The 26,940-nt window shown below is 47.7% G+C and overlaps 1 protein-coding gene across 1 annotated transcript in view; it reads left to right on the top strand.

Moving 5' to 3' along the window:
* The window catches only part of DNALI1 (dynein axonemal light intermediate chain 1), a 166,912-nt gene that overhangs the window by 48,018 nt on the left and 91,954 nt on the right, over positions 1–26,940 (top strand). The window contains exon 2 of the mRNA XM_069625249.1: positions 5,546–5,679. Coding sequence (XP_069481350.1) covers positions 5,546–5,679 — 134 coding nt within the window. The remainder of the gene's footprint in view (positions 1–5,545; positions 5,680–26,940) is intronic.

Genomic DNA, 26,940 nt, shown 5'->3' with positions numbered 1-26,940 from the left:
GGCCTGCCACCTGCACCAAGGGCAATACCGGCTCTCCGTCCTCACCAAGAAGAGAGCCCTCATCCAAGCCTGCATCACTGCGACATCTAACAACTGGGCCGAACTCTGCAAGGAGCTGGCCAATCCTGCCACAGTCTCTACCTCTCCTGTGCCTTCCCAGGCCCTCTGTGCTTCTCGTCATGTCTCTTTTCTTTCTCCACTCACTTAAGCCTCTTTTGACCACTCATTTATCCAGCCCCCTCAGCACTTTTTCTGTTGCCTTTCTACCCTCCATTTCAGACAGGCTTTCTGTATCCAAGCAACATGGCGAATCAGCGTCTTTGTTCGGCCTCACTGTCTTCTTTACGCTCTGCGCTTGCAGCCATGCCTACTGCACACCCGGTCAATATTTCTGTTGGCGTTCTGCTCCCTTCTCTGCAGTGTTTTATACTCTACAGCTCCCCCCTCAATCTCCAAGGGAAATTGAGGTCTGGCAGACGTCAATGGAATCTGGTCCTGGCCAGCATGTCAATGCTGTCCCACACAGACTCTCTCCCTCTCTCATTTTGCTATGCTTTTGAAAGGCCCTTGGCTCCACTGGCTTGGTTATGTACTTGGTTATGTAATGCCTGGAATAGATGAAAGACTCTGGATTTCTTGTGCACAACTTCCCCAGGAAGGTTAACTAGCTGCAACATTGATCTGCTCCATTTGGCTGGACTTCACAAAATGCAAAGGCTTCTCATTACAACCATATATGTGTGGCAGGGTGCATTTATTGACACAAGTGAACTCTTAATTTACATTGTTAATCTTGATGTCCCCAGCCTACACAACAGTAAAAAAATGATTTGTGTACTGTGCACATGCACTTGCGCGATCTGATTGACACTTGGCCTAGTAGGATCGCTGTCTGTCCTCCCTTGTTCCCCCCCCTCCCATGCCTCGTCGCGCCTTGAAACACTTGTGTACATTCGCGTTATAAATGCCATATATCATATCATACTGTGAGAAACCTGAGGGTATTGTAACTCCTAAACCCCCTGGATCCTCTTCACATGTGGCCAGCGAAAGGCTATTGCTTTTGGGTCCTGACCCTAGGTGGGGGAGAAGCGAGGGAGAGTCACCTGGTTGGAGGATCCTCCGGGATTGGACATGGTATCCCCCTTGCCCTATTGATGACCAACCTAACCCTCCCCCCAACTTTATGGGCTACTGCAAGACCTCTCCCCTCATTTCCCCACATTTAACCTTTAAAAGTACTGGGACGAGGAAGAGGAGACTGTAGTGAACACTACACCTTCATTTTATCACTCTGGTACTGGGACGAGGAAGATGCCTGCAGAGTATGGTGTGAGTCAGGCATGTCCCCTTAATTATAGTCAGGCAAACCTAATTAAGGATCCACACCTGCAACCTGTTAAGTGGTTGTAGGTGTAAAATGAGAGAGCTAGAGAACATCATTGGGAGAAACTGGGAAGTCTGTGGGGAGGAGACCATCAGGGGACCCGTTTTTGAAGGAGACAGCCGTGGTGGGACCTGTGGAGGAGCTAGGATGCCAGCCAGCAGCACAGAAAGCCTGTAAAGCCCAAGGCAAGCTGGGCCATTGGGCTTTCACAGTAATGGGGAGTCTCCATGTCGAGGACCCAGCAGCCTGAGCTATGAAATTACAGCAGAGAGCAGGACACCATCTGCGTCCATACTGAAGCAGCGGAGCAACCAGCGTGGGCAAGACTGGCCCGATGTGCGAGCTAAGCTTGCAGAAGCTGGCCTGCCAAACTACAAGGCAGGAAAGAAGTAGTGGGAGCCGCTGAGGAACAATGGCGAGGGCCGGTGAGTGTTGGGGAGAGGCACTCTATAGTGTATGGAAGGCATGGTATCAACGGTAAAGCAGACACAAGTGACCACAGTTCAAGGGTGAAAAAAGGTTTGAAAAACGCCTTTCTAATCCTAAATCTACAGATGGGAGCAAGCTACGACCATCAAATAATAACTCCTTCCTAGTGGTGTCATGTCAAAATAAAAGGGCTTAAACTAATAAACCTATTGCCAATCCTTACCTCTAAATACAAATAGTGTGGGAAAAAAATGTTAAGAAAAAGAAACGTTTTTGCAAAATGATATGTCAGGATGTTCAGGCCGCTGGCCTCCCTTCCCCACGTTTTCAGCATGGGACAAGGCGGTACACTCGAGCTTGGCACAGTCTCTGGCTCCTCTAGCACAAGGCTACAGTTCAATCCTTAGCACCAGGGCCTTCCGTGCCCAAGTCTCTTTGCCTTTCAAAGTCTTTTCATTCAGAGGGTCTGATGTGACAGACGAACAATACGTTCTTTTCCTTTTCCAGAGAATGAAAAGTACTACATTTATTAGGCGATTCGTTATTCACCTCTGACCCCCTCTAATCCCCCCCCCCCCCCCCCCTTAGCCGGGCTCAGATCCTTTCAACGCAATGTTCGTACTTTATTCATGCATCTAATTTCTTGTAAAGTATTATTTCTCAGGTGACTTACGGTTTACCCCGGATCCCCCTCAGTCGGGCTCAGATATCGTACCCCCCCCCCCCCCCCCCAGTCGGGGTCAGATCTCGGACCCCCCCTTGATCAGGCTTAGATTCCTTTTAACACAATGTTTGTAACTTTACACAAACTTGCTTTAACCAAAAGCTTTTAGCTGATCTCCCTCCGCTAGGCTTGGACCAACTTCCTACACGATTAGATTAACTATCCAAGACTTTCAAATGTGCACAGGGGTTTTGCTTGGCCCGTTACAGGATCACTTTCAATTTCACAATCCTTTGTCACATTTGCCACCTTTCAGATGGATACCTAACAGATTGTCGATTGAGCACCCACGTGGTGCCGGACCACTCTGTCTACGGTATTGTCTCTTGGCTTCTAAATTCAATCACTCATCTGCTCGTTTAATTGATGTTGCATCGCTTGCCACATACGCTTCATCCACTGTTCTCGTCAGTTTCACTATAAATGTTGCAGCTTGCACCCTTGACTTTAACACAGACCCGTCTGATAACAGTCTCCCCAACTCACTGGCTGCGCTGACTTCACTGGCGCTGCTTTGTTATAGGATCCAAGGACACTACTACAGTGGCAAACGATTATCCCTGCCTTCACTATCGACGCAGGAGAGCCCCAGGTACCTCTAAAACACTATGCAAGATTCTTCAGCCTCAATTCCTGGTCTCACGTTTCCTATTCTCGAAGGTTCATAAAAGTAACAGTCTTTCGTTGAAAAGGCCAATGGCACTTCCCTCTTTGCAATCCTCTTTGGTTTGCCGTCTTTCGCCGTGTATTAAACTGCCTTCTTGGAACTGCTGCTTCCTCATGTTCTTTGCCTTGCTTAGTGTGCTTTCGTGCTCTGCCTTTTATCCGTGTGGGGAAGTGTGATGGAGGTCAAGTGTGTGTGTAATGATCAATATTGCCTGACAATTGTATTGGGACATGTCAGGAATATGGCTTGGGTGTTAGTCCGTTTTCTCTCAAACTGACTTGTCTGTGAGAAAGTGTTTGTGTTAGGAAAGGGGCTGGGGTTGAGTTCCTAAGTATCCTACCTGCCAGGATTGGGTAAAGGTGTTACAGGGAAGGGGAATACCGTGTCCCGCCATCCAGTGTCCCACTTCCACTCCCCAAGGATCCTTCACCCAGGTGATCCTCCCGCACTGGTCCACTCCCAGGAACTGGATCCAAAAGCAAATGCGATGTGATTGCCAGGGCTCTCCCTTCACAGTACGAACACTTGTGCATCCTTTGTCAATTCCCTGAGAACTTCACCTCTTGTATATTGTTGGTTTAATTTGTTTGAGCAAAAATACAAAGTATGGTTCCACCGGGTTAAAGCAGTCTTAGTCTAGACGCAGAGGGCAGCAAAAACAAGGAATCTCCAGCAGTGGAGGATCAAATGCTGCTGGGCAAGCGACGCAGACCGCGAAACGCCGATGGGGAGCCGAGAGGGCTCCAAATGGGCTTCACAGTTGCGGTAGGGACACCCCTTCAATCCCCTTTAGAGTTAAGGAGAGGTAGGTTTTCTCTTTGTTTTCTGGTATGATGAAAGTGTACGCCAACAACCATGCCCCTTGTGTGTCATTCTCCTCCTTCTCCACCCTTACAATGTTCACTGATGTACTATCGCTGGTGACTGTTCCATTTACTCCCCTCCACAAAGTGGCTAGAATGCCACTCAAACTCACCCTATTGTAAGAAGTGTAGGGCAACTCCCCAGCGATAAGATAATATAACCCACGAGGGAAAAAGGCTAGGTGCACCCTTTTTCGAGGAAAAACAAGAGCTTTTATTTTTAATTTGTATACAAAAGGAAAAGGTGACTGGGTATTATGAATCCACTGCCGTAGAGATCTCTGGTGTCCCTCGTACAAGAGTCAGGTTATAAACACAAAAATCGTCACTCATGACGCACTCAGTATACAGTGGTTATCCCCAAACCCTCATTGGCTACCACCTATATACATGCAAATGGTTACATATATCCCATCTTCCAATTGGATCTGCTGTCTTTTTCACCCATCTTTACCACACGTGGGTAACGTCCTCATCCATCTTGTAGTACTGCAAAGTAATTTGTTAAATTCAACTGGCACCACCCTACGTTCGATCTTAACAACGTGACATGCACCTGCTGTCAACATGAACTTGGTAGACAACTTCACTTGTCCTTACGAACAAAGCAGCCCTTTTCTCATCCCAGACACGTTGTCGCCCCATCACGTCCTCCCATTGTATGGTCATCGCTCTCGGTTCTCCCTAATCATAGATTGTGTTGTTTTCCACATCCCCTTTATCAGTTCCTCTCCCGAAAGTGAACCTAGTGTCCCACTAATCAATCCAGTTCTTGAAGGATATAAGGCCGTTTTCCCTGCACATCTGGTAGTTCAAATAGAGTGACCGTTCTTCTGGGGGGCGCTAGTGTCCTAAATCTTGGTTTGTGTTTGGCATCCCGAGACCGCTGCCTTAGCTCCCAGGAATATGACCTTGGCACTGGGCTGCAGCTCTTTGCCTGTTCAGCAGCACACTTTCCTATCTAATTTGTTCAAAGACCTAACTGTTTTGAGGTGTATGCGTGTTCTTTACCACGCCTGGGAATTGGAATGTGATGATCAAGCGAGAGATGAGGCCTTGTTGTTCTGTGGTCTTCGAAAACACGCCCTGTGAGGATTCGGGCCTACTCGAAGACACGGCACTACTTCATGTTATAACCATTATGTATGCAAGTATGCTGTATCCTACATAGTTTGATTGCAACACTACTGGTTAGTTCCCCCTATGTGATTTCCCTCTCCCACCAATTATCCCCATTCATAGTGGTCCCCCCCGCCCCATACACCATCCTGTGCTAATTCTCCATGTTTTAATATATTTTTCGCAATCTAAATCGTATAGGAGGGGCAATGGTCTGAATGTGCACCGAAACAGAAGCTCACTGCTTCCAATCAAAGCTGATATCTTATCTATTGTTTGTTCTTTTTTTAATCAAGAGTACTGTTCGTCCCTGTATATAAAATAAATAATGCAATTCCTACTTATCCTCTTTTCAGTCACGCCCTTTGAAAGTCAGTCCCCAGCAACCAGTTGTAACGGGTCCAGTGCCACCGCCTACAAAACCAAAGTCCCCTCCCGTTGATGTTACCAAGCAGCCGGAAGAGATCTTGAATGCAATCTTGCCACCTAGGTAATTATTATTATTATTCTTTTTACCACCATTGTTAGTGCTTCAAACAATTGGAAATGCTTTTCAATGTATATGTAATACGAGTAGATTTGAAACCTCAGACTTTAACATGCATATGATGTGTCAACCATGCAGGTCACAAAGTACTTTTAAAGACTAAGTCAACATTCAGGAGTTCTTCAAAACCTGTGCATTTGATTTGATTTAATTAAAGCTGTCCACAAACTTTGTGGCAAAGTCTTGCTGTGCACATTCAGCTAGAGTCTGCAGCCATTGCTGCAGCATTGCCCACACACAAGAATCCACAGAGGTGCCGGACTAGCTTCAGTTACTGAGGCACAGCAAATCCGGAATGGCGGTTTCTGAGGCCCAACTCCATCTGATAGTAAGGTCTTGGGCTGACAGCCCCAGGGTATACTCTACACAACTCAACATGATAATTGTCTCCTTTAGCATTGACTTTAGTGGAGTAGAATTCTAAAATGTAAAAAGCAATGTCATTGGCCCATTTTAAGGGGTTCTTCTGTCTGCAACTACGTCTTAACTCATCAGGAAAGCAAATGCTGGAACCCAAGGTTTTGTAACCGCACAAGTGTAAAGGTTTAAGGGAATATCTTTGTTCCGGAATCAAGGGCTCGCGAATCAAATACTGTTTATTGGCAATTTCCCCAGGACAGATTGAAGCTTTAGAAGCCGCCTGATTAGATTTAGAGTAACTGTAAATACTGTATTTGTATATATATTCTTGTAAATTCAATAAGAAGAAATATGTTTAAAAAAAGATGATATACACAATAAGAGGGTGGTTGAGAGTGCAAAAAAACATCATTCATGGACATGGTAATCTTATTGTCTTCTAGTTACTTACAAAGAATTTCCCTTTGAAAATAACACGGCCATGCTTTATTGTTGTGCCAGAACTGCGGCAGTCTTTGTTTGCTTGAAAATCGGTTACAGCAAAACATATATCTATATTTATTGTTATGTATTTTTTCCCTTGTTGAAATCAAAAGATTGCTTGAAACAATATATATTTGCAAAAATAGTGATTCTGCGGTTTTGTCATGGACCATGGGATCAACAGAGGACCTTGAGACTCATGTAAGGTTCCAAACAAAAGTCTTGTATTCAGAACACTGGGGCTAGCGTAAGGACAAGACAAATAGTGATGCTTCTCCTTTAATAGAGGGTTATGGTTTAAGGCAAACAAAATGAGTGAATGGCAAATTCACAGGAAACAAGAAACGGCCTCTTGTAAAGACTGTGGTCCTGAGTCCAAAGGTCTTCACCCATCTCGGATCGAGGTCAGGGTAAGCTTTCCCCCAAAAGTAAGAGGTACATTCACTCACAGTTGCCTGGGGTTCACGGATCCTGAAACGCCCTTATTCTGGTGGTTGCCCCTGTGGATAAGCCCTCCAGAGCGGTGGATGTTTGGCTTTCTGATGGCAATTAATTTGTCTGTCCTGAGCCAATTGTCAGGCTCCAGTCATCTGGAGCTCCCATAGGCAAGGGGACTGTTTTCAGAATGCTGTTTGCTGGGACACCCATCACCGATTTTGGGTCCTCCCGGAGTGGTTAACGACTTGGGTGTCTATGAGCCCACCACAGGCTCTTTGTAATCTTCTAATGCCTGCAGTCTTTAAGCTCTGTTCCTCAGGGAAGCCTCTATTCTTTTTGTATTCTCAGAAACCCTTTTGAGTTTTGGCCTTCTCATTTGCTCCTCTCGGCTCTCCCTCTGTTCCCTCTTGGTTTTGATGTCTACCAAGAGAACTCCTGGTTTGTCAGGACCATGAGCCTTCTCCATGACTCATTATCGCAATGGAGGTAATTCCTCTTTCGATTCCCGTTGTGAGGTCTTGGCACTCGCGCAAGAGTCTGGAACATAACAAAGTGCTAGTCTGATGTGCTTTGGCTTTTCTTATATTCTCTTTTACGGAAGCCTGTTTCTCTCGAGCAAGGGGGTATCATCCTTGGTGGGATAGCTTAGCCCACCTGAGTCTGTACTATACCCTATGAGTTTCCTGGTCCAGGAACACAAGGCTTTCAAACTCACTCAACCGTTTCCCTTGGCTGCATTCCAGCCCTGTCCTAACTGGTCTTCCCTTCTAACTCCCTGCACCCATCCCAACATTGGCTCATGTGTGCCTGCCAATGCTGGATTCTTAGTAAGAGCCTATCTGTCCATCTTTCTAACATCTGCCGCCAATGACCTTTTATGCTCTTTCTCTTGCTTTACATCCTCTTCCTTTTGGCTTCGCGGACTCTCCTCCCATGCCCTCCTCTCCTTTCTCCTCCCTTCGTCCTTCACTTTCTTGATCTTTCCCAACACCCACTGTTCCCTCCTTACATTCTTCGCTGTATCTCCTGTTGTTTCCATCCACCAATACCTTCCTTTGCTCCTCTCTCGCAACATCCATACAACTCTGCACTGCTCGCCCATTTCCATACACTCATCTCCTGCTACTCTCAGACCCTTTTTGTACCTGTGCTCGGATTTAATAGGGATAATGAGGGTTTTGCTGAAATCGCCTTGTTCACTCTTAATGTAGGAATGAATAGTGGTTCTGGTTTCCTCCTACGACCCATGTGCAGCTACTAAAGTCTGATTTGTGTGTGTTTGACCTGTGGCACCTGGGTCAAGTCTATACATACTGAGGCTGCAATTTATCAGTCATGGTCCTGGCCCTGTCATGGTGGCTGCCTGATTCCTCCATGGCTTATCCCCTTCAGTGTAGGGCTCTCAGGTTCTTTCTGCTCTTTTGTGCACAGGTTTCGTTTACCCTCTAGATCTGCTTGTGACTGCCAAGTAAGCCCAAACCTGCACATGTCTTTGCCCCCTCTTACTCTGCTATTTTCAGGCACCAATCCTGATCGCAATCGCGAGATGAGCCTTTCTTGGTTTAGAGCTTTATGACAACTGCTGTCAGGGAATAACTGAAGTGTCTTACTGTAGAAGTTGAAGATTGGGGAGATGCCATCTGGAATCCTTGAAATGCCTCCTCCAGGGTTAGGATCACGAAGCAGGTGGTCTTCCCCTGGCCGCCACATATCGCCCTCCTATTCCCCTCACCCCTCTTCCTGGGGTCAGGGATTGGACTTCATCACAGGAGAGTATAGTAACCATACATTTCAGATAATATTTGTTTGTATGTGCAGCAACAGGAAGAACTGGGAATGCTTCTTTTCTTTTACAGAATCTACACAATTATTGGCATTTGTATTGCTGCACTTACAGGGTGCGTTCTGTATTTGACGAATATGTTGTTGTAAGTCATTCTCTTTTTATGACTTTCTTCTGTCACCTGCATGAAATCCTACCTGTGTGCTGTGGTATACCCCAGGGTTCACTCAAATCACTATCGTGCCTGAACATTTCACTGAGCAGGTGGAAGATCTTTTAATGTTCACTGACTCATTGCGCACAATTAGGAGGATGCCTTGCATCAATATCCAGTCAATTAGGGCTAGTTAGGAATTGTTGACAATAACACAATTTTATGGTGGCACGACCTGCCTAAAGATTGGCCACAGCAAACCCTCACTCCTAATGATAATACCACTAAATGCATTGGTGAAAGTAAGAGGCTAGTGAGGGGTGTTGGTGATTGGAACTGTTGTAATGTCAATTCTTCATACCAGGTAGACTTTGCTTACTGTGAGGAAGTCACAAGTGAGCCACTGGTTGAAGGACTGTAACAGACTCAGGGGGGCCAGGGAACAGCACCAGATGCTGACCACAGAGGTGGCATATGGGGGATCGCCTAGAGCCTCTCCTATCCCCAGACTGCACACATGGCCCTCATACATATTTTTTACATTTTATTTTGTTGAGTATTTGTTAGTCATTTATACAACTGAATAGTGTTTCAAAGTGCCAGCTTATCCCTAGGATTTTCAGTACAGGAAAATTAGACTTTGAGAACCATAGAACACGTGAGCTGTATAATGTGAGCCAGGAAAATTTTTTTTTTTTTTAGCAAAGATCACTATGGGGAAATGGAACAAGAGTGCGTGATCCACAGATGGAATCTCATATGCACTTGCAAAGTCACCAGTGTAACCCAGAAAGCTAATTGCGAGCAGAGAGACGAGAGGAGAAGGTGTCAGACAGCCATTAGACACCCGGGGGAGCATGGGAAAGTCATGCTTGAGTAGAGCGGCTACCATGATGGGTCCACCTGATTCCAAAATGACGGTGCCCCTATTTATCATCTGTCGGGGGCTCTGCAGGTCTGCGAAAATCAAAGCTGTATTCAGTCTACATGTTCAGTAGAAGGATTCAATCCTTGCAAACCAATATAGCACACTTGCAGCTCTCCTCCGTAAAACCATTAGTTCCTCACTTCCCTCACAGGCCTGGTTATAAAAAGGGGTGTGGGCCGGAACGAAGGGCAGGATGTTTGGAGGAGGCGGGAGAATCATAGCTGTGTGTAGGGAGTGAGCAAGGAGGAAGAGAGGCTGGAGTTGGAGGAGAAAAGAAGGATGGAGAGAAGGGGATAAGGAAATGCATGATACCACAGCAAGGATGTGGGGAGAAGGGTTCAGACAATGGCTAAGGAAAGTCGCACAGTCTCTGGGTTTGCAGGGCAGGACATGTGCCCACAGATGTATTGGGGTTCTGACCAAAATCCTGACTTCGAGGAGGAGCTAGATTTGAGAAGAAGAGCAGGGTTTGCATACTGGCCATGGCTGGAAAGCACTGAAGTGGTAGCACTGCGCCACGTTTCTGTTTGTAACCTTTGCTTTAACTTTCTAGCATTGATGTAGTATTTTTTTTTGTTTCTTTTTACAAGCTACGGCTAGACCGAGGCCCCTGGCGTGTGACTGGGTGCCTGATTTCTCATGTTTAATTTTGCACTCCGCTTGATTTTAAATATTATTTTATGATTATTTATTATGTTAATTTGATTTTGTATTTAATTTAACTTTTCTAACTTCCTTGTATGCTGCTTCTGTGGTATTTAGTATTTATTTTATTTCTAAAGCGCAGCAGGCTCGGGGGCAACCGGGCGCATAAGTTAGATACAACATGATGAAATCGGAGCATGGCATTATTTACAATGTTTACAGATAAGTTACATAATTTACAATCAGAAAAATAGCAATAAGAAGACAAGCAGAAGGTATATTCAAAGGTACGTCATAAGTACAAGTTAGGCAGTGAGCCGGTGTTAGATGTCTTGGGAGGACAGTCAGACTTTGGTAAGGTGTTTGAATCTCAGAAAGGAGGGTTCTGCTCTCAGCTCATTAGGGAGTGAGTTCCATAATGTAGCTGCCAAGATGGGGAAGCTGGTTCCACCTGATCTTTGGAGATTGAATCGTGGGATGACGAGGCAGTTGGCTTGGGCCAATCTGCGAGGTCTAGTGGAGCTATGGAGGGCAAATCTGTTCGCCAGATAACAAGGAGCTTGGTTGTGAAGGCATTTATGGGTAAGAGCCAGAGACTTCAAGGAGATTCGGTGAGGGATTGAGAGCCAGTGAAGGTTACGTCTAGTGTCAGCTATGTGTTGGCGCCTGGGAATGTTGAGGGCCGCTCTGATCGCATTGTTTTGGACAATTTGTAACTTGTTTAAGTTACAGCGATTAGTGCCTAGGTAGAGGGCATTGCAGTAATCGACCTTAGAGAGTACGAGGGTCCTAGCCAAGGTCACACAATTAGCTGTAGAGAGGAACGGGCGACATGCAGTAATAAGCTTACAAGTATAAGCCGCTGCTGATGAGACTGAGTTGGTTTGTCTAGTCAGGGATAAGGTCGAGTCAATGTAAATCCCTAGAGTTTTTGTGTCCTTAGCAGTAGGAATAGTATTCCCATCAATGGTGAAGGACTTAAAAGCAGGGTCAAGTTTGGTGAGTTTTTGAGGTGAACCAAGAATGAGGAGCTCTGTCTTGGGCCATCCATGCTTGGATGACCTGGTAGATGGCATTGATGGCGAGGGAGTCAGTAGTGTAGTCACCTGTGATAGGGATTAGTATCTGGGTGTCGTCAGCGTAATTAGTATACGTGACGCCCAGCTGGTCCAGAATATCAAAAAGAGGTTTGGTAAACACGTTATACAACGTGGGCGAGACACAGGACCCTTGAGGCACGCCACAAGAGACAGGAGCAGGTGGGGCGGCTGCTAGTGGAGAGAACACACGCATTGATCTATTATCTAGGAAGTAACTGATCCAGGTTGAAGCTTTGTCAGAGAAGTGTGCAGCTGATTTGAGGTGGTGACAGAGAATTTTGTGATTGACAAGATCAAAGGCCGCCGAGAGGTCCAGGAGAAGTAATGGCGCAAGTTTGCCTTTGTCTTTTAGATTTCGATCTGCGTTTTTAAATTGATAAGGGCAGTTTCAGTGCCATGGCGTGGCCGAAACCCTGATTGCCTAAGTCCCAGACGTTTGTTTGATTCAAGGTATTCTTGAATTTGTAAATACGCAGCTCGGTCGAGGATTTTTAGTAGAAATGGGACAGTAGTGATTGGCCTGTAATTTGTAGGTATGCTGGGATCCAAGGTAGGTTTTTTCAGGAGAGGGATGACCCACGCATCCTTTAGATTGTCAGGTACAATCCCAGAGCTAAAGGAGGAGTTGATGAATGGTGCTAGGTCGTGAGCTGCTTCCTTAATAATGGGCGCAGGACAAAGGTCACCATGACAGTTGGAAGGTTTAAGGCTAGCAATGATCTTTTCCACTTCAGAAATGGAGAGAAGCTAAAAGGAGTCAGAGAATCTGGGATGGAGTGGTTTATGGCAGGTATAGGGTTCGGATGAGGGTTGGATTGAAGGCTAGTTTGTTTGTTGTTGATTTTAATTTGGAGAGTGGCAACCTTGCCTAGGAGAGCCTCTTGGATTTTGGAACACCAGGTGCTATCTTTGGTGCAGGTGTCAGGTGCAGTAACAAGAGTTTCAAGTTCTTTTAGGATTTTGAACAATTCTTTGGTATTGGATATAGCTTGTTCGATACGTTTATTGTATGTGTCTTTTTTTTGCCTGGAGTATGGCTTCCTTGTAATTGAGGGTAGCCAAGAGTAGACACGATTTGTTAGCTGGAGAGTGGTTGCTTTTCCAGTGAGATTCCGCGATTCGTTTTTCTTTGCGCAAAGTTCTAAGCTGGGGTGTGAACCAAGAATTCAGGTGGGCTCGAGGTTTGGATTTTCTCAGTTTAGAGGGTGCGATGGTGTCTAAGGCTTTAAGCATAGCCCGATTAAAAGCGTCAACCAAGGCCGTGGGGTCAGAGCATGAGAGAACCTGGTCATTGAGAACAGGGAGGAGGAGAGGGAGGAGTCTGTCGCAGGTGATGTCACGTTTATTGCGAGTGGCCGTAGCAGGTGAAATGCTAGGAGAAGGGCTGACAGGTTTGGACTGGATATTGAACGTAATTAAGCTGTGGTCAGTCCATGAGCACTGTTGGTTGGAGGTGATGTTGATGGGACAATTGTGGGCGGCTATCCAGTCAAGGGTTCTGCCCTTGTTGTGGGTAGGTTGGTTTAGGAACTGTGTGAATCCTGCATTAGAAAGGATATTATCAATAGTTGTGGCAGCAGTGTCCTTGGGGTCAGAAAGACCTAGGTTGAAATCCCCCAATATCGTGACTTGGGAATTAGTTTTGGTGTTGTGAGTGATGATGTTAGAGAGGTCCTCAGCGAAGGTGGATAGCGGGCCGGGTGGCCGGTAAAGTAGATGGAAGGTGATAGAGTGGTTAGGGGTAACAGCTAGTTTAGCTGTCAGTGCTTCCAGAGCGGAAAAGTGGTGCGTGGCAGAGAGGTGGAAGTTTAGAGCATTTTTGTGGATAATGGCAATGCCACCACCTTTGGACTGATTAGAATTACGGTCATGTCTGATGATGTTATAGCCTGGAGGGATGGCGAGGGAGAGTAGAGGGCCTGAGTCTGCGTGAAGCCAAGTTTCGGTAATTGCTATGAAGTCGAGGTCAAGGTTGAGGATGAGGTCGGCTACTTCAAGGGCGTGAGCCGAGAGTGATCTGGCATTGATTAACGCACCTTTGATATCGCTCGAGTTAAGGAAATTAGAAAGGGATGGTGAAAGATTTGGCGTAGGTGTGGCCGGAATGGGGGTCCGTGGCAGTTTGTTACGATGCGCTGAGTGATGGGAAGCGTGGGTGAGTCGTGAGCCGAGTCTGGCATTTCTCAAGGTGATGAAGCATGGGATGTTTGGTAAAGGTCTAGAGGCAAAATGTTGGATCCATAAGGCTGGGTTGTTGAGGTAAGGGTTGGTGTGGAGAGCAAAGAAGGACATAGTTGTGGTGTGGTGCTGCTGTAGGTGGCGGACGGGGACAGTGGTGTGGTTGAGTATTGTCCAACCAGAGTGCAGTATAAAGAGGAGAAGGGTGGGCAGTAATCTAGTGAGTAGGACACTGAGAGTGTACATAGGTGAATCTCTAGCTATTAGACTGTAGGTGAAGGGCATGTTGACCTGGTATAGTCTAAGAGCAAGTGCTCGGATAGAGACCAAGAGGGCTGTTAGCAACCGTAAAGGACAGAACACCCAGGGTGGCCTGTGGGTGACTGTGAGTCATAACACAATCAGTGTAGTTTGGTAGCGACCTTACGGCGAAATTCAATCAGGGTGGTCCGTTAGTGACCAAAAGGCACAGCACAATCACAATGGTCCGTTGGCGACCAAAAGGCACAACACAGTTACAGTGGTCCGTTAGTGACCATAAGGCACAACGCAGTTACAATGGTCCGATGGCGACCAAAAGGCACAGCACAATCACAATGGTCCGTTGGCGACCATAAGGCACAACGCAGTTACAATGGTCCGATGGCGACCAAAAGGCACAGTACAATCACAATGGTCCGTTAGCGACCATAAGGCACAACGCAGTTACAATGGTCCGATGGCGACCAAAAGGCACAGTACAATCACAATGGTCCGTTAGCGACCATAAGGCACAACGCAGTTACAATGGTCCGTTAGCGACCATAAGGCACAGCACAGTTACAGTGATCCGTTGGCGACCATAAGGCACGATACAATAGACTTGCAGGTTGGTCAAGACATTGGCTTGGTGAAGGGATAACACGGTGTGGTCCCAATAGTACTGAGGTAGTATAGTCAGCTGTAGTAAGACGGGTAGGGTCTAAAGTGACCATATGGCATGATACAGATCAGTATGGGCGGATAGCGATTCTAAGGTACAGCATTGATCATAGGTAGATTGTAGGTGACCCTAATGCGCTAAACACATCAAAGGATATAGTATCTAGGATACAATGCACACGAGTTATGAATAGGCCAAGGTAGCATAATCAGGAGGCAACTGTATGCAATAGGGCAAGGTGGTAGTTATGCAAATAGCGTGGGGCGCATATCATGATAAGCAGAGGTGGTAGTACAGAGTGAAACACATACCAGTTTGGAAATAAGTCAAGATGAAGTGCTGGATAAAGATGTGGTCCATGGAGATTGTTTCCTGTGCGGGTATAATTTAACAGCAGTTGTTGTTCGCCGATAGCGGGATGAAAACTGCTCCTCCGACTTTGCAGGAGGTTTCACTCTGCAAGGCTAGTGGCGCAAAGTGGCGAACAGGGGCAAACAGGAAGGGGCTTTGCTCACTTGGGCCTTCCTCAAAGTGGGCCGGCTTCCGCCTGCCGGTGGCCCTCTGGGGAAGAAGTAAGGTGTTGCTAGGCAACACAGTAAACAATAATGGCGGCGGCCATCTTGGATGCGGGAACTCGTGTCGAAATGCACACGATTCCGGGTGCCTGCGAAAGGAGGCACGGCGTAGTGCGCACCGCCGGTGGGCTTCAGGCTCAACGGACGGATGAATCAGCTGGAGCGCTTCCACGCGCTTCTGAAGTTTACTTCAGTTGATGCACGGCTGCTCCTGCAGTCCGTGTTGTTGATGGGCGGCAGGACGCTGAAGGTGCATTGGGTGCACGGTGAGGGGGCTCCTGCCCTCTCGAGCGTCAGGATCTGAGGATGCCAGGCCTCTCTCACAGTGATGATTTAACTTTCTATTTCTTCCCTATACGCAACTGGCAAGTTTTGACTTGCTCTTTCCTGGCCCTCGCTACCGATTGGCTCATTCCAATTCTATGGGCCTCATTACAAGTATGGCGGTCCGGAAACAAGGGTGTTGGTAAGCTTACCGGCACCCTTGTTTCCGGACCGCCACACTACAAGTCTGCCTGACAGGTCTGACCCTGCCGGGCACAGCACCCCCAGCAGGCAAAGTTGCCATGGAAGCACTGGCACTGTCAGGAACGGTGCCAGTGCTTCAGAGTCCCCATTCCCATGGAGTCCTATGGGACTATAAAACATTATCAGGGCCATGCATGTCCCACTAATTGGAATCAGGCAAAGGACTTACGCTTGCAGCCAGTTGAAAGGCTGCAGGTCTGTATAATGAGAAACCAACAAATGACCAAGAGAGCCGCCTAGGGTGGGAGAGCTGCCCGAGGCGAGAAAGCTGCCTGGGGCGAGAGGCCCTTCTAGACGGTATACCCGGTATTGAGCAGGCTGGAGAGGCACCAGTGGAGAAGTTGCCGAGCAATGCAGGAGAGCACGAAGTTCTGTGTGTCTGCCGCTGGAGCAGGGGGACCCTGAAGACTCCAGGGAGCCGCCAGAAGGGGCAAAAGGTTCAGAAGCAACAAGCGCTGCGCGTCGAAGCACCCAGCGAGTGAACGGGGAGCGAGAAGTAACAGAAGAGAAAGTTGAGAGCACTAGAGGGAACTGCAGGAGACCGGTGAGTGACAGAAAGGGAATAGTCATGCAAAGTACATGAAAGCACCGCACTAGTGAAATGCAAGTCAGGTGCCTTGCAAATACAGGGACAGCAAATATAAAAGCAATGATGGACAATGTGAAAGTATGAACCGAATGAAAGCCAGTGACAAAGGCTGAGGAAATGAATGAAAAGCAAATAATAAGTACTGTTGTGAACTGTGGAAGCATGGTGGTGACCAGGAAAACGCCACACGAAGTGCCTAGTGTTAAAGGCACGTTGTGGCAGAGGCAAGAAGCTGCCATGGATAAAAAGAACTGCAGAGTGAACAATTGACACAGGTGAATTTAACAAAGTGCCAAGGGTTATCGGTTGTATCACCTGTAATGGGTGGACTTTGTGGTCCGACAGTTGCGCCTAGACCGAGTAACCCTCACTTGGAGTGAACCAAGGAAAGTTACGTTTCTGAAGCAGTTGTGCCTAATAAGTATTGAAAAGAACAAGCGGAGTGAACCGTTGAAAAGCCTAAATGGTTGGTTGTAAAGGTAATTTGTAACATTTATTGAAAGTCAAGAGAAGTGACTGTGTAGAACTTGGGGAAGGGAACCTTGAAGCCTATTGGAACTGTGTTGAACTTGAGGAATGGAACCACAAGCTCTTTTGTGTGGAACTGGTTTTGAACTTGGGAAAGGGGCTGAAAAGCAAGCTGGGAGCTGGAAGAAGATAAGAACTTTGTTTGGAACATTATTTCTTTTGGTGCTGACATCCCTAAATATTGGTTAGTCTTAGTTGTGAGGGCAAATATAGGTTTTCGACACAAACAGACTTTTAAGTTGAACTTACTGACTCAGACTATCCTTAGTGTCATGATCTCTGCTTCCAAGAGGTCAGGACTTACCCAACTCCCTTGGAAGCAGACCCATAACCCAGGTTCCGCGTGCCAGCCAGTCCCAATTGGGACCTTTTGGACCCTGTCCTGGCGCCAGTGGCACCAGGCTCATAAATATGCCCAGTCCCAGCGCTGGAAGCGCCGGGCTCATAATGCTTGGGTGGACTTACCTGCAGCAGACCATGCTGCTTACTTACCTGCCAGTTGAGCCCCTGATCTTCTTACTTTTCCTGTTGGGTGGGGCAGGAGCCACTCCCTAGGTTCAGAACACTGGAACTCTTCTGGAAAGCAGGAACTCTTTCTTTACCTAGGCGAGTCTGTGGAAGGAGACACCTAAGCACTACAGGAGGCTATTTAAACCACACCCGATGGATGAATCTTGCTTTGCGTTATTCTGCATCCTCTGCAGCAGAACGCTCATCGTGTCTTCTGCACCTGATCCTGGGCCTAAGGGAAAAAGGCTTACCATCCTGGAATCCAGTCTTCAGCAACACCTATAAAGACAAGAAAGAACAGGTTAGCACTACGGTCTTCAGTGACAGCGCATCTCTTACCTGGTCCATCTGCTGTCACCAACGTCTCGCGCTGCATTCCGGCATCTGAAAGACAAAGGCTTACCTACTCTTCGCACGCTCCGGAGGTCTTCGCACTGCAATCCGGCATCTGAAAGACAAAAGCTTACCAACTCATCGCACGCTACGGAGGCCTTCGGCGCTGCATCCCGCATCTGAAAGACAAAAGAAGGTGCGTTTAAAGACATTGGGCAACTTTATACTCACGTGCCATTACTCCTTACCATGCCGAATCCAGTGGGTTTTCCAGCACCTTTCAGCAGCTCCGAACTTGTACCTGCAAGATAAAGGGACAGTTAGTGCGCATCGTGAAGCAGGCAACAAACGCTTACTTGCGTGCTTCCAGGCGCTTCTATTCCTCACACGGGTTCGATCCTCAACTCTCTTCAGCCCGCCATCCGCCATCGCCGGAACCCTGCAAAACAAGAGATATCATTACAAAAGACTTTTAAAGACATTTGAAGTACCCAGAACTTACCGTTCGTGCAGTAAACGACGGACAGCAGTCCTCTGAGGTCAAGAGGCCTGCACCCTTATCCAGTGAAGAAACTGGTTACGGCACCCTGCCCCGAGGCAGATGGAGAGCTCGGCGTTCACTTATCTAAGGTGAGAGCATTAACCTTTGGGGTTCTACAGGAGAAGAGAAAGGGAAGAAGAGAGAGGCACCCAATAACCCCAGTTCATTAATCCCATATTTTCTATCTGCAGACATCTTACTCTTCGAGTCAGACATACAGTGCACAGAGGTCCAGCCCAAAGAGCCAACCGTGTGTTACACATCACCTTTGAAGATACGGTATTCACCCAGTCAAGACCGGTGCCTCTGCGGGAATCAGGTGAGCGTTACACTTAGTTTCTTTAGGTAGGGAAATCCTAACTTAAATTAAATATTTATTTATATTGTGCTCGTACACAAGTGTTTCAGAGCATTATATACCTTAGGATAGAGCAAGTTAGGCCTTACACAATCCTGTCTGCAACTTGGTGAAAGGGTCCATCAGGCCTTTCTTTTTCCATCCTGGGCCTTTCATCATCTTAACCCAGGCCTTATATCAAAATGTTCTTCCCGGGCGAGCTTAGCGCAATAATATCTTCTGCACTAGTCCTGGCGGATGTGTCGTGGAGGTATGGTTGCCTGTTAGGATATTGGGTCAAGTGTTGTACCCTCACTGTCAGTTTTCCCTAATACTTATATGGGCAGTTTTGTTTTTCGCCTCTGCATCAATTGTATCCTAGGTTCGGGCCGAGTGTGGAATTCGCAACGGTACTGGCTGTACTTCTAGCCTCCGCGTGGCACAAGCCCATCAACTGCCTGCAAGAATAAGGGGTACACACCTACCCTGGGATATTTATTCTTGAAGCGTTCGTCCAGACAAGCGTCCTGAGGCCACCTTCCTCCTACTTCTGTGTCTGGTACTGTGTCAGAGACCTCAGTTGTAGCAATGCATCACATACAGCACTTTAATAGGCGTGTCCGCCGTGTCAGGGGACTATATTGTGGCATCAGCGTTACTTCCTGTCATCAGTTGATGCACCCTGTATTCTAGCCCGTGTTATGGCAGTATTTCGACCCACAACTAAGGTACTGCCCATGCGATGTGTCAATTTCTGTTCACCACGACTGAGAATCCTTGATGTCGTTATTAAGAGGGCGATGTCTCTTGCTCTAATGTGTATGCCAGTTCACAAGGAGTATTGAAGCGGGTATGCCAACTACAAATAGTTCTAGTCCCGGTGCTTAGGTTTCCTTAGCCTCTAATTGGTTTACCAATGGCGTACTGTAAAAGTGGACTGCAGGGTTGCATCCAGGTCTGTTGTCCTCCCACCTGAGCGGGCGTACTCTCTCACATTTACCAAGGAGACTGAATGTAATTGAGGGTTCGAGCTGGTGTTAGTCTCCGTAGGGTTTTATGACTCGTGTGTGTTTAGCACGTTCCCTCCCTATATACAGCAGCGGGCAACCGTTTATTTCTTGTTGCTTCCCGCTCTGGTTCACGTTTCACCATGTCTTCCCCCTTTCAACGTATATTCTGCCAGTAGTGTCAGAGCCCCAGAGGGAGCTCACAGGCATGGGAGGGGCAAGTGTTAAATCGTTTCGCACCCGGTAACAAAAGGGTGAGTGTCACAGATTCAGTTACAGGGTGCAGTGCGGTCAGGTCTTCGCTCTTCACCCTTCCTTTCTGCGGCACTGACCTTCTGCCTCCTAGCGCTCCTGTATGCCGGCGGGATCTGTCCCCTCAGCCGCAGACACACGTAAGGTGCAGCAGCCGCACGTCTCTGTCCCTCAGACGCACCGCTCAGTTTGGCAAAAGCCTTCCGAGCAGTTCGTCGACTGCTCGAAAGGCACCAGGGACGATCAGGATTTTCCAGGTTCCACTGGTACACCGGTCTCGCTGTGCCGCCTAAACGGATGGTGTTGTGCCGGTAGGATTGCAGCAGTGCCAGCACAGGAGAGGCCCTGCATAGCACTTGTGAGGCCGTGGAAACACAGACTCCTCCCACTGCAGGCCGCAGGAGCCGTGCGCTCTTCTGAGCTTACCACCCCCACAGCGCGGGAGACAGTTTCAGATTCAGGCAGCGCACCTCACCGGCTAATATGTCTCCTCTGATTTCGGCTGCACCCCTTCTTCTCTGGCCACCGGAGCTTGACAGGCACTTCAAAGGATATATTTAAATATGGATCTTGCCTGTAGCAGAGCTCTACAGTTAGGCAGCCATTTCCACTGCTGCTCAACAGCGCCCGCACTTCCTTATCATTTAATAGGGAGTCATTGCACCTCAAGCTCCCCCCGGGGCCCACTGTCCTCCCCCTCTCCACTGTTCCTCTCACCATATCATGGTCAGACCATGGGATTGGGGCGATCTGGGAGTCCAGGACTTGTGCCTTCATGGTCGAGTCCACTATATGCGAGAAGGAGTCATGTACTGCAGAGAAAAAGGTGTATGGTCTATCACCTTCCAGTGGGGGCGTGAGGGAGCACAGGCCCAAAACCTTTCTTACTTGTTTAAAGCGTTCCTTGCGGTTGGTCGTTCTCCCATTCTCTTACGGTACCTTATTGGGTCTAACCCCATGTTAAAATATCCCCCAACCACCAATTGCCCATCTGCAAACTCAATCAATTTGTCCGCCTTCCAAAATTCACACTGGCCCATGTTTGGAGCATACACTGAACCCAGCGTAAGCCTGGAACCATACAACTGTCCTTTGACAAACACATACCTCCCATTTGTGTCAGTTAATACCGATTCCACCTGAAAGCCCAGCCGGACGAGATCAGGATCGGGACCCTCACCATTTTTTCACATCCGAAGCCATTATTGCTTCCCCCCCACCTCCCGGGATCGTAGTCGGGGCTCTGTCGGCCAGTGAGTTTCCTGAAGGCACATCCAATCTAGTCGTGCCCTCTTAAATTCCCAAAGTACCATTGATCGCTTACTTGGTGAGTTGAGGCCCTGTACGCAGAGGGAGCCGATGACCATTTCACCAGGACCAGACATCGCCCGTTGTCGGAGCATCACATACCTTCCCCCCTCCACCGAGACAGTTCCATCAACGGACTCTTGATGCCGGGGCCCATGTGGCGTACACACCCTCCTGAAACAGAGCACTATGAATGTTACACAACGATCCCCCTTAACTCCCCATTCCCACCCTAACCCCGCCCCACGGCATCCAACCCCGCCCAGGTTCATTATCTCAGACGAGATTAAATCACCAGAGGTCCTCCCGAACCACGGACTTGCTTAACTAAGCTGTTTTCCTTTATCCCCCTTCCTTCACCATATTTCTCAACATGAAAACACTTCCAAACTAGCCCCCCCATCCACTGTCGGACACACCAAATCCGTTAACCAATCAACTGGCCCTTACCCTCACAAACGCAAGTCAGCCCAGCCGGGGGGGTGTTGAGTTTCATGCATTTCCTTGAGCCTAGGATTTTGCGCCTGTTCGGCCCCTTTATGAGCCACCGCCTGTCTTCAGGACTTTTCTCCTCTCCGGCCATCATTGGTGCACCCCCTCCCTTCAATTCTCCCATGAATCTCTGTATGTTGTGCTCCGTCACCAGTTTGTAATTATAGCCATCGACTTCAAAGGATATAGAGAAGGGGAAGCCCCATCTGTATCTCACTCCCTTCTCTTTGAGCCATTTCGTGAGGGGGGAACATGGGCGCCTCTTTGTTAGCATAAGCTTTACGTGACCCAGGGCCACTGAGCCCTGTCTTTTTATGCTTTTTCCAGGATTTTTGGTCTGTCAGGGTAGTTGTGGAATCATACGAGAACTGATCATGGCCCCCGCCCCAGCTCTGTGCACCCTATACATTTTAGGTTCTTTAATATTCTCGTCTCGAAACAAGACCTTCACTGCCTCGTGGATGGTCTTCCTTAGGTCCCATTCCGATTCTTCCTCCTTTTCTGGGACTCTAAAAAAACTCAAATGTGTCCTCCTCTCACAGTTTTCAAAGTATTCCATGTTCAGGGTCACCTGCCCCTCCTTTCTCTTCAACTCTGCCAGCCTCATATCTATTTGAGTCTCCAGTGTCTCAATGGAGTTCTGGTTGTTCTCAAATGCCTGGAGTCTCTTGTCCATTCTGTCAATTCTGACCTTCATTCTGTCCACTTTTCCTCCTATGTTGGCCCTCATCCTCCTAATCTCCTCCAGGGAGGCAAATTCCTTCTTAGTGGACATGGTGTCAGCCCCCACTTCTGACATGATGGGGTCCGCAGTGATACTCTCTATCTCCGGTCTCTGGAATTCGATTTGTCCCAATTTAACTCTCCAGTCCATGGGCGGGTGGGGTAATCTGTTCTTAGTTCTGCATTTGCCCCTACTGGACTCACTGGGGACCTTCTGCTGTGCAATTCGTGTTTGCCACAGTTTCCCGGGGCCCCACCTTCTCACTGTTCACTTGGGGCTGCTCTCTATAAGCTTCAACGTCTCCTACAAACCTACACTTCCTGCATGGGCGTGGCCCGTTGAATCAGGCCTTCTTGCACCCGTAGTTCCTGTGAGTTCGCCCCTCCCCAGGGCCACCTGAGGCTCCTTTTTATCCTCTTGGCACGTTGGGACCTTCACTAAGATTCAACACCTTCCACTGTGGACCTTCAGTGCACTCTCTCTCTTACTCCGGACCTTCTCCTAGGTGAGGACCCCTGGAGCAACCCTGGGGGCCCACACCTAGCCACTGCACTTTGGGGTTATTTTGTGCCCCGCACTCAAGGATCTTCAATGGCGGGTCGCCACAGGGCCTGCACACCCCTCCCTCTCCTTCAGGGTAACTACACCTTATCCGTCAGTTTCCCAGAACCTGAGAGACCTCCCCTCCCCTCCCCCCCCACTGGGCCTGGTCTGCTGGTCTGTTCCAAGGCACCACTGGCCTCCGCGTGTGCACTTTTGTGTTCCCAGCCCCTACCTGGGGTGCGTTGTGTTCTCCCCCCAACTCCTCTCCCCTTCTCAATTCTCTGCTGCCAGGAGCGGGGATCCTCTCTTAGGCAGGCACACGCCCCAGGCTCCTAACTGGGGACCTACACCAAATCCCTGTCCCTCACAGTTGGTTGGAGCACTGTAAGGCGGGGGTGCACGCCGCGTTTCTGACAGAGATGACGACTCCACTTTTGAGTCCCCTGTGCCTCATTGACCCCTTGCCTGGGTCCTCTGGTGTGGGAAGGATCCCAACATTTCAAGCCCCCACCGGGCTCCCTGCACCCCCGCTGCATGCACAGTCCCCTTCTCCTGGTTCCTTCTGTCTTCGAAGAGCATTTCTGCTGGGGGGGTTTGGGGTGGGGTGGCGGGCCACTCCCACCATGAGTCCTGGCCTTCTTCACAAGGGCTTCCTCATCTCTGTGCTTGCCACATCATGTACGTCGCTGTCCGGCCCGTCTCTATGGAAACCCTTGCCAGCGGTATTGCATTTGCTTTCCAGCTGGCTGCCTCAGCACGGCTATCTCTGCCTTTCTGTTCTTGTTTTTCTCCGTTTTTTGGTCAGAGTAGAGTGTGGCCCAAGGTCTCCGTCACCTCCTGGAGTTCAGTTACACCACCTGGGGGGGTCAAAGTGGGGGCCGGAGGAGTACGTTTAGGCAGCCTCCATACGTACGCCCCCTAGTGGCCTCCCCTCCTATTATTTTGAACAGGATGTGCTGTAGCACCTTGAAGCGTCTTTTGTGCTAGATGGAATTATAATAATGGATCTCAGACCAAACAATCAGACAGCCTCAAAGAATATGGCAAAGTGATACTTTTTTAATCAATTCAGTAAAGTAATTGGCTGACATCGGACTGATGCTTGCACACTCACAAACAAACTTGATTGCATAGAGGTCTTATACCCCAATATCTGTCATCTGTCTTTCTACGTGGCAAAATGCAAAACCTATCCAGGGAAGGGATTGGTGAAAGGAACATATCTACTGATAGAGCATATACGGATTAGTGAATCATTGGCTACCTCTTGTCTGTATGGCACTGAACTACCTCTAAACACGCACAGTACTGATTATAGTGGACAAAACAACAGCCGATTGGCTCTTGCAACTTTGTATGTTAGGTTGTCCCCCAACCCCACTAATTGGTTGGCATAGTATCCCAACCTTGGTCTTTTGGCTCCTTTAGCAGCACATACGTGAAACGAAACCTAGGTGTTTGAATGGCGTCAGGCTACTTCCCATTTTCCCAATTAGTCCATCATCTCTCGTCGGTAGGCCATACGCCATAGTCTTCCGTTTGTAGTTGACTTTCTGCCTGCTCACTGCCCTGGAGCATTCAAGGGAGTGTGAGCACACCACGATCTTAACTTAAGGCTCTAATGAATAGCCTTTGTTTTCCACCTCTGAGTTCATGTGAAAAGACCATGAATCTGTCCATTTCAGCCTTTCATTTACTGCGTTGCTCCTCTTGGCCCCTAGAGACTTGCTCACTGTATCTCATATGAGTTTTGTACACTTTTAATTGACCAACAGTTTGGCTCTTACAGATGTTTTCGTCTTCTTCCATTCATGAAGAATGTCCCACATTCAAAGCTTATCCATGTACTGCCTTTGTGCTCTGTGCTTATCGTTTGAAAATAGCAGAAGATAGAGTAAGAACAAAGGCCTCCATAACCAGGAAGAGATGTGATCTGGAGACAAAAAAACAAACGGCTGATCCGAGAAATTGGACCTGGACCTCCAAGGCTAATCAGAGAAAGTAATCGACTTAGCCTTTAAAACATGAATTGAAAAGCCATAATCAGAGTCATAATAACAATAGGAGCAACCTGAGGCGGAAGGACCAAATAGTGATGGATTCATGGAACACTCGTGGCTTTGGACATCTCACAGGGACCTCAGATGTGAACCTTGGAGATTATGATATGCTGTGTCTCCAAGAGACGTGGTTGAGGACAAAACCAAGTATGGATGGTTATGAAATGGCGTTCTCTCCGGCTGTAAAAAGACCTAAAGGTAGACCTTGAGCCTTCAGCAGGCTTAATGATTGCTATTCGATCTGGGAGAGGGTTATCCCTAAAAGCAATATTAGCGTCAACGGTCTTGACCCAAGCAGTCCTAATTCAATGGCTGAAATGGAACGCTAAAGGGGGAACAGGAACTACCATCAACGATCCTACTAATTAACACTTATTGGACACCCGCAGTAATAAAGGACAATACCTATATTCAATCAATGGAAAATATCATGGAAGAAATAAACACAACTCAAAAGTTCGATCACATGATTATTACCGGTGATCTGAACGCCCTCTGCGAAGAAAAGGACCAGCAGATGGAAACAAGGCTCAAAATCTTACCCTCATTCAAAAGAGGAAAGAAATGGATCTGAGTAATGGAGGCGTTTGATCTTCACAACCTCCACAGTATGAGACCTCAAACGGGCCCCATAGTTCCGACTTGGGAAAGTAATGGCCGAGGGATGACGATTGACCACCCGTTTGTCTCAAGGGATCTACTGTTATTAATCGACAAGTTTGAAGTGGTAAGAACGCTAAACAGTGATCATAACTTGCTGTTAACAACGTGGAAATCCACCCAGAAACCCCAAGAAAAAAGGACATTGGTCTTGAAGCTTTACAATGGGAATAATCGACTGCGCCTAAATGAAAAAGCTTTTCAAATGCTAACAGAGAAATACCTGTACCAGCTGGAAAGGGGCTCAAACCAACAAACAGAGCTGGATTATCAGCCTCTGCTAGAAGTTTTCAAACCTAATAGGAAAAAAGGAACACGGTTCCAAAAACCAAAAGCACACGTGTACAATGCCCCATTAGTGGCAAAAAGGTAAAAACTGAGAAAGCTTAAGAGGCAAGCTAAAAAGGGAAGTGATCCAACGATCTTAAAGAAGCTGGAACAGGAAGAGCGAAGTTACACAGCATGGGTGAGAAATCATAGGCATGTATTATAACAAAAGGACTCCGAAGATATGCTCCGCATCCTAAGTGGAAAAAAATCTAGAGATTTTTGGACACTGATACAAGCAACTGGAGGAGAAACCAGAGAAGTTGCAAAACGGTGTTGGAGAGGAAAGGTGGGCATACCATTACAATTAACTGTACAAATCGGAACTCGCCTTTGCCAACACTAACGCAAAAAGGGAAGGTAAATGGATGATCACATGTGCTACAGAGGAAATCGAGGTAAAAATCCAAAAATTTAACAACTTGCGGGCCGCAGGCCTCGATGGAATCACGAACCTCGAATTGAAACGGAACCCGGAATCCTGGGCACATTTTATTAGTACAATATTTGAGGAAGCAGTTAAGGCCAGAGACATTCCATCGTCTTGGAGAAAGGCACACATTGTGCCAATCTTTAAAACGAGAGACAAAGCTGACCTATGCCCGTATCAACCTATTGCTTTGCTCGATACGATAGGAAAAATCTTTGCTTCAATAGCTTTGGAAAATCTACAAGGGTGGATAAACAAAACAGAAAATTTCGATCCATTACAAACAGGCTTTGTCATAGGTCTGGGCACAACAGTCAATATCCTGTTACTGAGCGTGTTGAAGGTAAACCACGGCTGTACTTAATCTTCATCGACTTGGTACAAGCCTTTGACTGGTTAGACCGAGAAATTCTCTGGAAAAAGCTGGAAAAACGAAATTGCCCAAATGCAATCTTGGGGCCAATAAAAG

The sequence above is a fragment of the Ambystoma mexicanum genome, chromosome 11 (assembly GCF_040938575.1).
Source record: "Ambystoma mexicanum isolate Mex_15411 chromosome 11, UKY_AmexF1_1, whole genome shotgun sequence".
In the NCBI taxonomy this organism is placed as follows: Eukaryota; Metazoa; Chordata; class Amphibia; order Caudata; family Ambystomatidae; genus Ambystoma; species Ambystoma mexicanum.
This window is presented reverse-complemented; position numbering and strand designations above follow the sequence as displayed.